This window comes from Argiope bruennichi, chromosome 6 (assembly GCF_947563725.1).
Source record: "Argiope bruennichi chromosome 6, qqArgBrue1.1, whole genome shotgun sequence".
NCBI classification, from domain to species: Eukaryota; Metazoa; Arthropoda; class Arachnida; order Araneae; family Araneidae; genus Argiope; species Argiope bruennichi.
The window spans coordinates 102,708,307-102,726,547 of NC_079156.1; the positions used below are offsets into that span (position 1 = coordinate 102,708,307).

At 28.8% G+C, this 18,241-nt stretch overlaps 1 protein-coding gene across 1 annotated transcript; it reads left to right on the top strand.

Moving 5' to 3' along the window:
• Positions 1–157: 157 nt before the first annotated feature.
• LOC129971648 (glycosaminoglycan xylosylkinase-like) lies at positions 158–17,599 on the top strand. Its single transcript, XM_056085600.1, has 8 exons — positions 158–461; positions 1,252–1,694; positions 4,310–4,396; positions 6,810–6,919; positions 8,256–8,427; positions 9,168–9,356; positions 9,454–9,513; positions 16,779–17,599. Exons 1-8 carry the CDS (start codon positions 363–365, stop codon positions 16,987–16,989), a joined length of 1,371 nt encoding a protein of 456 aa, XP_055941575.1. The 5' UTR covers positions 158–362; the 3' UTR covers positions 16,990–17,599.
• Positions 17,600–18,241: the final 642 nt, after the last annotated feature.

The window sequence follows — 18,241 nt, forward strand, 5'->3', positions numbered from 1 at the left end:
TTATACTGTAAAATATGAAATTATTGCGTATATTTATCTTCATGGAAATGATAATCAGTAAATCCAAGAGTTTATTTTCAAAATTGGGACATTTTTTTCCTGAAAGCGCGATTTTTTAAATAATGTTGGCAGCATCCATCTAGCAATGTTTACAAATGGTGGAATCAACGAGCAATATTTTCTACTTACAATGATTTTTCTGTTAGGCTCTCTTATTTGTAAAAAATATTCTTAATATAATGAAATATAAATATTTTTAATTATCGGGAAAGCAAACGCTTCTTTAGGTCATAGTTTATTACCATTTTAATTATATCTGCGTCTACTATGAATAGATTTGCAAAATATCATAACTGAAATAAATGAAGTTAAAATCTAGAATCACTTTAATTCTAACGCTATGTCTTGGAATGGTTGTAGCCTTTGCGTTTTATTTCAGCTATTCGCAGTTAGAATTACAAGTATGTAAAATTCTTTAGTTTTTGTGTTCTTTTGTAGTCATGCAAAATATGTTTAACGCTGTTGTCGTGGCTAAGAAATTTGTTGAAAATATAATTAGTGAGAATATTTAGCTTTAATTTTTTCAAATATTCTGTAAAGTGAATAAGATAATAGGTTTTATAATTTCAAATTTTTTAGCCTTTATTTCCTGATCCAACTATTATATTTAATATCAACTCCGAAAATTTTCCAATTAAAATAATAAATAGGAATTTTCATAATGAATACTTGTTATTTAGATGTAGAGCAAATGAATTAGTTTGCAATTAGAATTTGTTCATAAATCCAGAATATGCTTATAAACACAGAACTGTTTCTTTATGTAAATTATATTTCCCATAATGAATTGGTATTATGATTATTATTAAAGATATTATTCTTTTGGAAATGCACAGTATTAAATTAAAATGAAAAATTTCTCTTTGAAGGTATTTTGCTAATGTTAATGAGTTATTATTTAAAACCAATTTCTAATTTAATATTAATGGCATTTTGATTAGTATCAAATGTATTAAAGTATTAAAAAATTATATTTATTGTGTAGCTTTAAATATTGCATGGTATATAAATTATTTTTTTAATCTCATTGTAGATTGTATGAAATCTTATTGGTTGATACATGATTTTTATTGAAGTTTAATTATAATTTTATACTAAGTAAATATTTCTTTAAAAATATTTGTAGATATTTCAAGTAATAATTTACGCTTTTTATTTTAATTTAAAGATAGATTTTATTTCATTTTTCAGGTACCAACCAAAGATTTTTCAAAGCAGCATTTATCGAAAGCAGTGGATATTTCATTACTTAAAACTGAGCATTACAGTGATCCCACATACAAAAATCTTACAATTACAAGTGTAGCTGCTGTAGCTGGCATCAAAATAAACACCATGCTGCAAGACATGAATTTCTCTAAAACAATTAAATTTCCTGACTATCAAGGGATCTTGAAATATGTCAAGGACAATTTATTAAGTGATTTCAAAATGAAGGTTTCTCCTTGGAATTTGGCTGCAGGTTGGGTGAAACCAAGAGAAATTCATATGGAAAATACTCCAGAATTGGGATATGTTTTGAAAGCTATGGAGACAAACCAAATTATACATGCCGGTGTCAGTTATAAAGGTACTCAGTTGAAAATGATGTTAAAATTGAGTGGTGGTCAAGAAGTAATTTTTAAGCCTCAAAAGTAAGTATCAGTTGAGTATTATGCAATAATTTAATGTGAATTCTTTAGATTAAATTCCTTTGTAATTGATGTTTTTTCTCTATTCCCTGCAATTTTCTATTAACATGATGTAAAAAATTTATTGTAAATTGAATGTATTTGGGTTAATTCAAACTGTGCTATAATTATAATAATGCATCGATATAAATGCAAATATTATGTAGCAACTGTTCTTGTTTTATTTTAATACTCCTCTTTAAAAAAAAAATCATTAAAAATATATCTCAGATTTTAAATAGCTTTGTACACATTAGATATGAACTGTAGAAAATAGGCATTCTTTATTTTAAAGTTTTATTGTACAATTCCTGTGTTTAAAGTGTGTTAAAATTTTATTTATTGTAATTATTTATCCAGGAGTTTTTTTTATTTTTGGAATTATTAATATGTTTAATTATAATTATTGACATTGTATTTATTAAATTGTATTTATTGTATTTATTTTGCTTTATTGATCAAAAATGTAAAATAATGAAAATTTTTGTTACCATTTTCAGTTAAAAAAATTATTTTTCCTCTTGCTGTAATCATTTTAGGCTGAAGTTGTGGAAATTTTTTGATTAATCTAAATTTTATTGTCGTCCCATGAACTTCAAATTAATTAGTCATGTTTTACTTTGTTTATCTTTTGTAAGAATGTATATGATAAGTAATTTTTAGTTAATCACATTACTTGAATTCATATTTTTCCATTCATAAATTAATGTTCTTAATCCTCTCAACTGAAGATAAGTTCTGATACATGCAATTAAAAGCAGTCTCTATATATGGCTAATTTTCATAAATTTTACCCTGAGTTAATAAATAAATAAATTTTCTAGGTGTTTCACTTCATAGTGTTTTCTGTTTTGACTTTAATTTAGAATGGAAAAAAAAATTGCGTGATTATTTTGAGATTAACTTCTTGTTTCAAATTTAATTAAAATTAACTATTTAGTATTATGGAAAACAAGTAAATAAAAGATAGTAAAAGCAATCATGAATATTGGTCTGATATCTCTGATGTCTATATTTTCTATTTAGTTTAAATGCTCGTGTTTACACAGATAACATTTATATAGTGATTGAAATTGCATATTTAAAATTTTAATAAAAACCAATCTATTTATTAAATTTTTTGTAGAATTTACAATTTTGTAAATTAGGAAAATGATTTAAAATGCACTTATTTCTAAATTTATATAGCATTTAAATCAATTTATTCATTAATATAAATGGTTTAAAAAGATTAACTAAAAAGCTTTTTCAATCTCGGAGAACTTTTATTTATTGGGTATTCCAGTGTTAATATGTCATTATCACATACACACACATATGCGAGCAATCTTTTATAGATCTTATTTTAAAATGATATGTGAATTTGAATCTCATATGTTATTGATTGATTTTTTTTTCAATTGTAGGTACATTTTTTTACAGCCTTTTCGAATAAATGTAGTGTTGAAAATAGAAATTGAACTTGCTTATTGTTCACTTTATTACTCTATAATGCAAATGGAACTTGGTATTAAATTGAGAAGACTCTTTATAATTCAAAGAAATATGTATCAATAATACCATTGCTGAAAAGGATTTAATATTTTCAATCACTGAATCTCATTTCTTTTAACTTTTGAATGTAACTTAAGGATTTGAGACTGCATACCTATACATTATTATTATAATGAAAGAACCTTATTAAGAGATTTCAGCCACTAGATGCATTAAGAATCATTATTTGAACTGCACCATAAAATAGAGGTTTTGTTATAAGGCATAGTATCAAAAGAATTCTCCATTTGGATACTTAATTTTTATATCAGTTAAATTGCTTCAAAAATGTTAATGAAGTATCAAAAATTATTAATCTGTTTTTTAGTACTTTTTTTTTAGCTTGGCAGTATTTGTCTCCAAGCAAAAATGTGGACACTGTGGCAAGAAAATATCATTTTCCTGTTATAATTAATGGCATTTGCCAACTGTGTGAAATTTGTCAAGTGCAACAACTTCACATTTCAAAGTTGATAGGTCATAAGTTTTTCAGTTGCATGCTTTGATTTTTGTTGAACTAATGGAAAGTAACAATTTTATCTTTCTTATTTGTCATCATCATTATTGGTTCAACAACAGAGTTGGTCTTGGCTCTCTCAATGAGTTTATTCCCTCTTGACCTGTTTTTAGAAATATCTGAAGTTTATTGATCTATTATTGTTGAAATATCCATCGGCACACTTATTTCGTTTAATTTTAGACTAATTTGGAATGCTTACCCATTGGCTTTACTATATTTTTTTTTTTTGGAGTGCACTCAGTTATTATGAGCTTCCCATCTCATCCCTTATAATTTTATAAATTTAATATCAACTTTTCTAAATACATGTATAACTCATAATTATAATTGCCTTATCATGACCCATCTAATTCTATCCTGCCATACATATTTCTGAAAATGTTCTTTTAAAAGCCAGCAAAAGGTATTATGTTTTAGGGTATTTTTGTTTCTAATTTTTAAGTTGTCATTATTTATGTACTCTTTGTTATTCAGTAACATTGATATTAAAAAAATGATCCATTAATTTAGTTTTTGATATTTGCAGGTATGCTAGAGAGTATATTGTTACTGGTTCACCATATGCTGGGGCAGATCGTCATAATGGAGAAATTGCTGCATTTCATTTAAACAGGTAAAAGCATTACATTTGTAATAAAATCATTTCATTTGACTTCTCTGTGACATTATAAATGTATCTATGCTTATTATATAATTGATACATTATTAGATTTACTTTTTCTTTTGCAAGATACCCATTTGTTTCTGAAATTAAATGAATTTGGCACATTTTAGACACAAATTGACTCTTATTAAAGTATCAATGTTGAATGATATAATTTAAATTTAAAAAAAATTCTATAAAATTGTATGTAATTTATTGATTGTAAATAATGCTTTCATTGATTTTTTTTACCCATTTGAAAGATACCCATTTGTTTCTGAAATTAAATGAATTTGGCACATTTTAGACACAAATTGACTCTTATTAAAGTATCAATGTTGAATGATATAATTTAAATTAAAAAAAATTTCTATAAAATTGTATGTAATTTATTGATTGTAAATAATGCTTTCATTGATTTTTTTTTTCGAAAAATGGATCTTTTTGAAAATATGTATAGAATCCATTGCCGCAAATATTGTTTTTTTTGGCTGCTGTCTTACACAATGCCTAGATTATCATTCCCTGCAAGATAAAAGAATTTATCAGGTCTCCCCCTTCTTTTTCTGTATTTACATGCACACTTTTTATGGTTAATCTAAAAAAATAAAATACTTTTTGAAATTTAAAATTGCTGTAGATTCAATTTCAGCTGATAAAGTTTCAAAGAAAGATAAATATTCAGATAAATTATTACAAAATAGGTATTAGGACGCAATATGAGATAAAAATGAAATAGATAACATGTTTGACATCTTTTTTTAGAACTCTGGTTATTATATACATTTCCTAAACAAATTCAAATTTTAATATTGCCAATTTGTATGAATAAAAATTATAATATATGACTACAAAGTAGCAAAAATTTTATGTTTTCATATTACTATAAATCTTTTCATTTAAAAATAGGGGGAGGGGATGATAAAGAACATCTGAAAAAGTTGCTTATGCATATGGTTTTTAAGTACACATGTCATTTTCACTTTGTTTCAGAAGAAAAACAAGTTTGTAGGCATTGTGTCAGAATTTTCTTTGATTATACTATTTTTTTTCTTCTTGGTGCTTATATATATTTTAATCTAACCTTTTATGCATTTCCAATCTTAAAGAATAATTTATATATCTTTATATAAAAGGATAATGAAATCTCAAACTATCTTTTTTAAATGGTGATTAAATGCCAGAAAATGCTTTCTCTCCCCCCCCCCAATCATTAAAATATAAGACCAACTATTCTTTTTGACCTTCTATGAAAAATTTTTTTTCTTGGTGCTTATATATATTTTTATCTAACCTTTTACATATTTCTAATTTTAGAGAATAATTTATATGTCTTTATATAAAAGAATAATTAAATCTCAAACTATTTTTTTAATGGAGATTAAATGCCAGAAAAGGCTTCTTCCCCCCCCCCTTTGTTTTAAATCATTAAAATATAAGATCAACTATTCTTTTTGACTTTCTATGAAGCTTGATGTTCTTGTGTTCTCCCATTTCATAATGCATGAAGTGATAAATGAATCAGCAAAGTAGAATTGTCTGCAAGGAAAGGGATTAATTGGTAATCAGATTAGTTCTATGAGGGAAATGAAATCCTGTGGTTCAGAAGTACAGCATCTATTTATTGTCTATAAGGAAAAACTTCTGTAATTCCATTCTTCCTCTGTGTGATTGTTTTTGAAATAGCTTTTAATAGCCTTTACTCATCAGTTATTGTTTTGTTTAAACAACCCCTGTTTGTTACCAAATTTGTTTAAAAATTATTTGATAACTACAGAAAATTTGGAACTTTCCCATCAATTTGCATCAAATGACATAACCATAGTGCACATATAAATGCATCAAATGATGTAACCATAATGCACTAATTATGGGTGCAGAAATTTGAGAGCTTTATGAAATAGGAGTGAGCCAAGAGAGATATTTGACAACAATTATGCTTTTTAATAACATTTGTCCATCTATCAACTATGTTCAAAATATCATCCACCTCATCTTTTTGTATTGTATCCTTTACTAATTGCAGTTCAGAAGAGGAAAGCACAGTAAATACAAAATTGAAAATTTTGCAGGAGAGGGGGTGTATAAGTTACAGAGGCCAATTAGAGCTCCTGTTTCATTTTTGAGGTTAGAAGTATTTTATGTTTTGCATCTCCATTTTTTATCATCCCCACCTCCAATGTGAATGTAGATTGCACTTACATTCTTTTAGTAAGAGTCATTTTTTACTGTGCAATGTGACTCATTCAAGATATATTTTGAATTGTATTGGATACCCTATTACAAGTGGAGTCTGTAAGTTTAACCGTGGTATTTACTGCATTCCCCAAGCTGTCATGATATCATTGGCAAAATTGGTCATTCATTGGCATATCTTTTGCAGACTTTTGGGTTTGTGCCGATGCCCTCTGACTGTCGGCAGAATCGTCAATTTAAAAACAGAAGTTTTGCCTGTGGCTTCAGAAAGTTTGTCTAAAACATTTTTCACTAAAGGTATCTATGCATTGAGATTTTTGCATGTTTTATTTCTTCTGTAAAAATTATACAACAACGATGCCCATGTTTCATTTTTTAATTCAATTCATATTTGTTTGTATTGTAAATTAGAGCAATGAAAAATAAGTAATTTTTTTAAATAAACATATTTAAATGAATGTGATGTAATTGTTCCTAGAAATTTAAAAGGCTTTCAATTTCAAAAAGGATAAGAACTCCACATTTATTAAACAGACATCAGTAAAAGTGCTCAATATGATTTTAAATTCACATGATGAATTAGATTGAATTTTATGGTAAGAAGTATTGTTTGTTGCAAAGAGCTATGCAATTGTGGTGAAAAGCTTATAAGCCAGTCAATAGCTATACAGCATGAGCAATTACATTTGTATTGTGGTCATGTTATTGGGCTGCGAACCACAAGGTCCCAGGTTCTATCCTCGCTCACACCAATCTGCCACACTATTAAACCCATTTGTAATCAATTTTTTATAAAAGAATTTTTACTTTAAACCACATTTTATTCTTTGGGATGAAACTTTGAATTATTTCCTCAATTATATATATTAAAAAAATCCTTAATTATTATTTAATCAATAAGTGCAAAAATTGAGTTTTACTGCCTTTGTTTATATTTGGTCTTCTGATAAACAAGAAATATCTAAAATTAAATATGACACTATTTTTAATTACATTATCTAAAGATAGATAATTTGATTATGATTTATTTCATTAATGTTCTGTTTTAAAATTTCTCAAGGTTTGATTTGGAGCAGAATATATAATTGTATTCAGATTACACCTCAAATTATACACCCACTTTCAAAATTTTCACATTACATTAATGTGAATATGTGCTATGATGTGAGGATAATGATGAATCAGTGGTAACAGATTTGGTATGCCTACATTCATTTTGAATATTTAGTAGAATCTGATATTATACCTTACTGTTATTGTATTTCTTTTAATAGATGGAGGAAATATAGGCTTTACACTATGACTTTCTTGACAAATAATGTTAAGCACATACTATGCTCATATTTATCTTAATGATGAATGATTTTAGGTATTGAGGTTATAACTGCGATTAAAAATCGCCAAGGAAAAATGTCACCCATTTGGCAATTTCAATTGGCAGTATGCGATTCACACATGATTTTATCTATATTTAAGCACATATTCATTATATATAGATAATTATGCACTTGAGTATATTTTTATAATTTGGCAAAAAATTTTCTTGGTGCTTTTTGTTGTTAAAACTGACAAATACCTGATTTTGTAATACTTCATTTTTTTGGTTTGTTATTACAATCATTAATTTTTGCAGAAAACAATTCATGTTTCTATGGACAATGTTACTACTGCTCGCCTGCTGATCCAGCTTGTGCGGAAGGAGATATTATGGAAGGAGCCATGATACTCATGCTTCCAGAAAAATACAGATTAAAAAAATTCCGCAGCCCTTGGCAGAGAACTTATAAGGATACAGTCACAGCTAGGTACAGTTCTTTTTTTTTTAAATGTTAGTTTATGTATATATTTATTTACTCAACATTATGTAAAGTTAATTAATGTTAATTTTACATTAACATTTGTAAAACAGTTTTAAATCTTGAACTTTTTTTTTTTTTGCACTATGCTATAATATATAGTATAGTAATATGCTTAAAATAAATTATTATTTTAACTATTGTTAATCATCAAGAATTTTTTCCAACATTTTATTAAATTTTCTTTAAAATTTACCTGTGCCACAAAACAAATTATAAAATTTTGTTTTTCATGTCTTAGTTTATATTTTAAGATTATTTCAGATTTTTTCACAGTGGATGCAAAATTTTGTATAATCATGCTGTTATAGAAATGTGCTCAAAATTATCAAATGCATGGTTGCATGTTTCATCCTTTGTTTTTACATAAAATAAGAATGATAGCATGAATTTGGTAATGAAATATGATTACAATTTTCCTAATAATATTGCAATCAATGTAATTAATAAACTGTAATTCTAATTCAGTTTTTGAAATATTTTTCTACAAACTATTATTTAATAATTTATTGTAAGAGAACAAATAACTTATGAAACTTTATACTTTTAATAATATAATTGAATATAATAAGTATTTAGAATATGTTATTCTCCAGAAGAAAAAAAATGTATTTTGTATTGTACAATAATTTTGATTTATATAGCATTAGTTTTTGAGCAATGTTTTTTCTTTCTTTTATATATTTCAGGTGGGAGCAGGATTTTAATTACTGTGATCAAATAAGAAAGATAAGCATTTATAAAAAAGGAAATAGGCTTTTAGATTTAATTGATGCTGCAGTGTTTGATTATTTAATTGGAAATGCAGATAGGCATCATTATGAAGTATTTGCTGATTTCCCCGATAGTGTAGTAATATTACTTGACAATGGCAAAAGGTAAGTGCTAAAAGTAACATGGCTAATTTAGCATGCTAATTGGAATAGCTTTTATTTGATCTTTATTTGCAAAAAAAAAAAAACTATTATTTTCTAGCTTTGGAAATCCATATTGGGATGAATTGACAATCCTAGCTCCATTATATCAATGTTGCAGGTAAAATGAATATTATTTTTATTAATAAATATAGAACTATTTCTAAAATTAATATCCCATTTCTGTAATATGTGATTATTTCTAATCTAAATATTTTTTTATCCACTTATATTTTAAAGTGTGACATGCACTTTAAAAACATTTTGCGTCTATTATTAAAAGCAGTCTTCTTCTTAAATTTTTGTTCAGATTGTAATATGTTCTGATAAAATAGAAGTCATTGAGCACAACTAGCTGTTGAATCTTAAAAAAATACTTATGTTCATAAAAGACTCTTGATTACAGTTCCATAGATGTAGGACTCAGAAATCACTACTATTTTAGAACGCACATTTAATTACATTTAAGACGATTAGGACATTTAGGATATATATACATTAACATAAAAGAATTGAACATTCAGTAGATTTCGTCGAATACGTCGCGTCGCGTCTTTACTTTCGTCCAGATCCGTCTGATCTGACACGTCTTTTCTCTCGTCCAGATCCGTCTGATCTGCCACGTCTTTTCTCTGGTCCAGATCCGTCTGATCTGCCACGTCTTTACGCTCGTCCAGATCCGTCTGATCTGCCACGTCTTTTCTCTGGTCCAGATCCGTCTGATCTGCCACGTCTTTACGCTCGTCCAGATCCGTCTGATCTGCCACGTCTTTACTCTCGTCCAGATCCGTCTGATCTGCTCTCCGTCTAACCAGCGTCAACTCCGTCTAACAACCAGCAGATGGCGCTCGCCAACAGGCGCTCGTCACTACATTCGGCGATCCTGACGTCTCTTTCGTCCTCGAAAGTTAAAGTAGAAAAATCTGAAAGAATAAAAAAAAAAAGAAAACAGTATCTGGATAAAACAATAAACATTTTTTTTTCTTTTAGTCTGAAGACCATGCTTTCATGAAATCGGCTGCTGTGGAAGTTGTATTTGGTCCGTCATGACATCCAACTTTTTCCACGTCATAGCGATCCTTAGGTTTGACCTTAACAATCCGATATGGTCCATGAAACTTTGGTCTTAGTTTGAGTCCAGTTCCAAACTGCGTCCGTTGTATGGCCACTAATTCACCAAGTTTGTAGATGCGCGCCACTTTTCTTCGTTTGTTGAAACTTTTCCGATTCTCTTCTTGCATCTTCAAAATGTTTTCCCTTGCTTCTTCTCTCATATTATTTCGATCTTCCATCATTGCTTTTGTGTATTCTTCTTCCAATATTTCCTTTAAATGTAAATCAGTTGTATCTTTTAATTTTACACCAGTTAAAAGCTCAAACGGGGTAAACTTTGTACTCCTCGAAACAGTACTATTGATTATTTTTTGCACTGATGCAACATGTTTATACCATTTGGTAGGGTCTGTTATTGAGAGTTTTGATAGAATGGGTATTAAAATTTTATGCATTACTTCAATTTGCCCATTTCCGCGAGGAATTCCAGTGCTAATTTTGAAATGTTCAATATTTTCATCCTGACAGTATGTTTCAAATTCTTTTGAGGTAAAAGCTGAACCTCTGTCTGTTATTATTCTCGTCGGATTTCCAAAAGTAGATTGTTGAAGCTTAAGTTTAGTTATTGCATCCTGAGTAGATGTTGATTTAACCGGGTACAACCAGACAAATTTTGTAAAAGCGTCGACTATTGAAAAAATATGCTGATAGTTCTTATTTGTAGAAGACATAGGGCCAATGAAATCTATGTCATATGTACTTAAAGGCAAATTTTCTTTTGGGATGGGATTAAGGAAACCTTCACCTTTCCCACGTTTCTTATTACAAAGAATACACTCCACGCAATTGGCAATCACACTTTCTATTTTTGACCTCAACTTTGGTATGTAAAATTCTTGCTTTAAAATTTCTTCCGTCTTAGCCACAGCGTAATGTCCTTTATTGTGAATTTCTCGAATAATTTCTCTTTGTAATGCTTCTGGGACTATGAGCAATTCTCTACCATTATCGTATTTGTATAAAACTCCATTTCTCACAATGTGTTCACCGTCTTCTTGTTTATCTATCAAAGCTTTCAATTTCTTAAGGAATTCGTCCTGATTTTGAGCATTGGCTATTTTAGTGGTCACTTCACTATATGAACGAATAACAACAAGTACTGCGTTTCGACTAAGAGAATCTACGTGTGCCATTTGTTTTCCTGATCTGTGAACAATTTGGTAATCAAATTCCTCTAATTGTAAAGCCCATCTTGCAACTTTTGGTGTAAGATCTCTTTTACTCATAGTTTGTTGAAAAGCGGAACAATCAGTCACAATTTTAAACTTAGAACCCAGTAAATAATGTCTAAATTTTTTTAACGCTTCGATTACAGCCAAAACTTCTAATTCATAGCTATTATATTTTTCTTGTTGTGGAGATGTTTTTCGACTAAAATAATGAATAGGATAAAACTTATTGTCGGTTCCCTGTTGCAGCAGCACTGCTCCGAATCCCTGACTGCTAGCATCTGTATGAAGTTCTAAAACTGATCCCTGTTGATAGAGATGCAAAATTGGCTCCTGAGTTAAAATATCTTTGAGTTTTTGAAAAGCTTCCTTTTGTTCAGATTCAAACTTAAATGCAACGTCTTTTCTTAGTAGATCACTAAGCGGTTTTGCGATTTTTGAATAGTGGGGTATGAATTTCCGAAAATAACTAGTAAGGCCTAAAAAGCTTTGTACTTGTTTAACAGTTTGTGGTTGTGGAAATTTTTGTACAGCTACCGTTTTAGATACAGAGGGCTGTATAGTTCCGTTTTGGATTCTATAGCCTAAAAATTCTATTTGTGGTTTTAAAAACTGACACTTCTTAAAATTAAACTCCAAACCGTACTCTGATGCAACCTGTAGAACACGTTGTAATTTTTCTAGCCCTTCTTCCTCGGTTTTGGATGGTATAATAATGTCGTCCATATAAATCAGTACAGTTCCATCTAGCATCAAATTCCTGAATATCACATTAATGTAACGCTGAAATACACTCGGACTATTGGAAAGTCCAAATGGTACTTTAAGAAATTCCCACTGCCCATGATGTGTTACAAAAGACGTAAATTTTGTGCTATCTTTCTCTACGTCTACATGAAAAAATTCGTTTTTCAAGTCCAAAGTAGTAAATATTTTTGATTGCTCAAGTTTGTCGAGCAAATCTTCTATGAGGGGTAAAGGGTACCGATCTTTAATCATCTTTTTATTTAGCTTACGATAATCAATGCATAACCTATAACTATCATCCTTCTTCTTGCACAAAACCACGGGTGAAGAAAAATTTGAACTACTGGGTTTTATTATCCCTTCCTGTAACCATTTATCAATCTGAGTTTCAACGAATTTTTGTTCTTTAAAAGGCAGCCTTCGAGGGTTATGACTAATCGGAATATCATCGCTCAATATTATTTTCATTTGCAAATCCGTACTTTTTGTTTTGTTTGGCGAATACTTATTTAAAAGACGATTTATTTCCTGTCTCAACGGTTTTTTTACATGACTCATGTCGATTTCATCATAGTTTATCGAATCCGTTAAATGAATGAAGTATGGGAGAGGATGTGTATTTATTTTATTGCCAGTCTCAGCAAAAATAGGTGCCTGACTGTCTCTTTTCAGCTCCGAGGAACGTAGTGATACGACCTTGACCTCGTTTCTCACCAGCCGGGTGTAATTTATTTGGGCTCTTTTTTCATGAATGATAATTTGATTTTCTTGGAATGAAAAGCTTAGGTTATTTAATACGTCCATGCCGATGATTATTTCGTTCGGCATTATTTCTAACACATACACATTAGTTGATATTACATATTCATCAATTAATATATCACAATAAAAAAAACCTAGAGGAGTAATGCTATCGCCACTTATACCAGCTAATTTAACATTATCAGTCGTTAAATTAGGTTTACCAATTTTCAAATAAAAATCATAATTAATCATAGTAATATCACTTCCAGTATCAATTAATGCATCACAATTTACACCATTTATTTCGACATTTTTACTAAGCTTATTTACAGTTTTTGGAGAGTTACGAGTATATACTTTATTAGAGAGAGACACTTTAAAATCTCTTTGCGGGCAGTTACTGGCTTTGTGGCCAAAGTTACCACATTGGAAACATTTCAATCCTTTGTTTTTAAACTTGCAATTAGTTGATTTGTGGCCAGTCTCATTGCAATTAAAACATTTATTATTACTTTTGTTATAGTAATTATCATCAACATAATTCTTTTGAGCACGAACGAACGGCAATGGTGAATTTTTAGCTTCTTTCGCGATATCAAATTTACTTCTGTTTTCGGAAACACGCCAATTTCTGTTTGTTTCCTTTTTAAGGTGACTTCGTGCAGCTTCATATTCGTCCAGTTTATTAACCAAATCTTCTACTTTCTTTATTTTGGGCAAATCGTCGAGAAAATGATCGCGTACGTCATTTGGTATTTTACTCTTTAACTGGTCAACGACCATTAGCTGCTTTAAATCTTCAAAATCGGTTATTTCTAAACAATTTATCCATTCCTCAAAAAAGTTATTTAGTTCAAAACCGAAATCCCGCCATGATGAAGAAGAATCTCGTTTGTGGGTAAAGAACTTCTGTCTGAGTTGTTCGGAAGTTAATTTAAATCTTTTAAGCAAGAGTTTTTTTATGTAATCATAGTCATTAGCTGATGGATCAGGTTCGCGAGCAATTAAATTGACTATATCCAATGGTAATAACCAGAGTAAATAAGAAATCCAGTTTTCTTTTGCAATGTTAGCCCTACTTATTTGTTTCTCAAATAACGAAAGGTAAACACTTATGTCTCCGCTATTATCATAATTCTTTAGCAATTTTAATATATCAGTCTTAGGCATATCTGATGCAGTTAAAGTATTTTCTCTACTTTTTAACTCAAGTTCTAACTTTTTCAAAGTATATTCACGCTCTATCTTTTCGGCTTCGGCTTTTTCAGCATCTAACCTTTCGCGCTCCTGAGTGATAGTTAAAAGTAAGTTTTTTACGAACTCTTCGTCATAGTCTTTCGACTCTGTTATCATTGTAACTAACTGTCGCACTTTGGCATCCTGTGGTGCCGTTAGTTCTAATTCGTCTACTAAAGTTAGTAAGTCGCTCTTTCGTACTCGTGTAAGAAATGCCATACTTGAGAATAAATCAAAATTGTACTCACAATTTCTTCAACGTCGATCCACACTGCGTCTGTCCACAAGGAGTTGGTATCCAAAAGGTTTATTGTAGCACGTCAAATTGCTCTACGTCAAATTTCACTCCTGTTTGGCTCTTCATTAATATCTCGGCCGAACCCCCATATTTGTAGGACTCAGAAATCACTACTATTTTAGAACGCACATTTAATTACATTTAGGACGATTAGGACATTTAGGATATATATACATTAACATAAAAGAATTGAACATTCAGTAGATTTCGTCGAATACGTCGCGTCTCGTCTTTACTTTCGTCCAGATCCGTCTGATCTGACACGTCTTTTCTCTGGTCCAGATCCGTCTGATCTGCCACGTCTTTACGCTCGTCCAGATCCGTCTGATCTGCCACGTCTTTACTCTCGTCCAGATCCGTCTGATCTGCTCTCCGTCTAACCAGCGTCAACTCCGTCTAACAACCAGCAGATGGCGCTCGCCAACAGGCGCTCGTCACTACATAGATATGGGCTCATTATATTCAGAGATTCAATTGCATCGCAAGTCTGGTGCCTGCTGAACAGACCAGGTACATTTATGATTTGGAAAAATCTGCCAAGATTTCAGAATTCCTCTGTAATTCCTCATTTATTACATCCACATCTGGTCATTTGACCATCAATTTGTACTTTCACATCTTCATTGCATCTAAAACACAAAAGTATGTTGATTGCAAAACCAATCAACATACCTTTTCCATTTCTTCAAGGGATCTGCTAAACCAGTACTGTTCTCTGTTTGACAAGTTTGGGAAAAAAGTGATTGAAGTTGTTTTTCATATTCTCCATCTCTCATTGGTTACATAGTGCTTGCAAATTTACATGGTCAGTGTGCTAAGAATTCTTGTAATTGAAGAGATCAAGATAGTTTTCTTAATTGTTTAACTCTAATTAGAAGCTAGTAGCTTCCTTATACTATTATGTATATTTAGATCAGAAAACTTTTAATTTTGATCTATAATCAATGTCAGTCTAAATTAATAGAACCTAGAATGAGAGGTGTTATATCAATATTGGTTGTATGTTTTAGACTAACTAACAGATTATTTTGTTGTATGTATAGTGTGTGTGTATATATATATATATAAAACATGGGAAATCTTATATTGGAGTTTCAGATTTTATTCAGATATGTAAGTTATTTTTAATTACATTAGATCTGATGGTCACCCAAGACTATTCAGGTGAATATTTTGATACATCTAATAGATTTCTCCATACTATCAATTTCAGCAATTTGACTATGATTGTTTGATTTCACTTTGTGACAGATTATTAAGCATTTTCATATAACTGATTTTTTTTTTTTTTACCCATATATTATTTCTGTTGTCACCATTAATTTTTCTCTTTTAATAATAATAAAAAAAAAAATTAAAAAAACCTCTAGTGAAGAATATTTGTGGATAGAATATTTACTGACTTTTACTTAAGCATATCTCAGTTTAAGTTGAAATTTTGTAAGTATTTTTTAAAATTTGTTAAAAAAATTTAAACATATTTGACATTGCTGTGAATTCACAATTTATCTATTAATGAAGTTTCATCACCAAGGTTTGCTTTCTCAGTGCTATTTAGTTATGTGTTTTCTAAGCAATGAAAATTTTTAGCTGCTTGAATTGAAAATGCTAAATTATGGTATTTGTGCCATCTGTTAATAGTATTTTGAAAATGAGTATTAAGGCTAAAATGTATTTTTTATGAAAGAGTTTCTCATCGCCGTTTCATTATCATAATGGAAATATAGTTATTTTTCACCATTTTTTTTTATTTTACATATCTGACATATATAAATGTAGTTGTAAATACTCATATCAATAAATTGTCTTTAGTATTTTATGTACAAAACACTTTGCAAAATATTTAATTTCAACAATTCAATAAAAGTAAATCATTTGAGGAGGGTGACTAAAAATATAAAAATTTCTAGGCAATTTATACTTTTTCTTAATATTTATTTTATCTTCTCAAATCTAAATAATTTTTAATGAACCAGAATAAATTGTTTTGCAGTCATTGAAATAAAATATTTGGATCTAAATAACTTATTCAATTAGAATTAGTAGTTTAATTTTTTAAAAGAAATTATTTGCTTTTAGGTTAAGAAAAACAACTTATGAGCGTTTATGGTCATTTGTTGGACATCTCGGAGAATCTCTCAAAACTTTACTAAATCTGGATCAATTAGCACCTGTTTTATCCCAACCACATTATGAATCTCTTGATCGAAGACTCAGGACAATACTTGCAACAATAGAAGTGTGTCTGAATGAAAATGGCGAAGAAAAGGTTCTTGTGGATACTTTATGATGAACTAACATTACATATTAATATTGGTGTTCTTCAGGTTCTCTGATATTTAACTTCTCAATAACATACTTTTTTATAAGACATTTATTAATGAGTAAAAAAATAAAAAAAGAATACAGGATGTTCTAAAAGAAGGCATGTTCATTTTGAATAACTAATGGAATTGAACCAGTTTGAATTGTTCCTCCAATTTATTTTTAGTACTTTAATTTTAAATTATTGTGTATAATTTGAATTAATTTAGGTTAATTTGAAGTCAAAATTAAAAATGATTTAAAGTTATGATAAATTTTTTAAAAAACTGAATCATTTTTGTTAATTAAACACATTTTAATCTTGTGTTTTCAGTGATCATTAGTGAATAATTTTTTATAATGCCCCAAATTTACATGAGGATTTTATTGCTGCACAAGCTCTCTAATAATCCTTGAGGGAAAGAAACCTTCATTAAAAAAATCATTCAAAAACTTTAATCATTTTTGTATTATTTATTTTAAAGTTTTATTAGAAAAGAGTTGAAAATACTCTATAGCATTTATTTTATAAAATTATTTGCTTATTCAATGTAATTAATTATTTTTTTAATTGTTTATTTGCTGTTATTCTTTGTTTAAATTATTTACTGTTTATATAATATTTAATAAAACTTTAAAATATTACAAATGATTCTTTGCTAACATTTTTAATTTAATATTGTTGATTTCTCTTATTCATTTTTTCTTTTCTCTCATTTTTATTGTCTTGTCATTAAAATGCTCTCAAATTGATTTTCTTTGTTTGTTTCCATCATATTCAATTTAGAGCTCCATTAGTATTAATGCATGGATTATTATTTCTTTTATGATTATCAGAGTATGCATAATTTTTTTGGCGATGCTCTGAATTTTGACTCCTTACAGTATAGACAATATACAATGAATTTTTTTAAAAAGCAATTTTAAAAGTAAGAACTTTTAAAAAGCAATTTTAAAAGTAAGAACTTTTTGTAACTATATAATTTAACAAGTGTATTTAAACATTTAAAACATGCTTAAATTAAAATTATTGTGCATAATTTATTTAATATGTATAGCAGTTATGTGTTTGTTGATTTTAAAATTGTTTGACATACTTATAAAAAAAATAACAGCAATGAAACAGACTTAATCACAGGTTGTTTTAATTTTAATTTGGTATTGATTATTTTTTTTTATTTGTGTGGTAATAAAAAAATGCTGTTATTTTAAAATGAACGACTTCTGAATATTTTTCC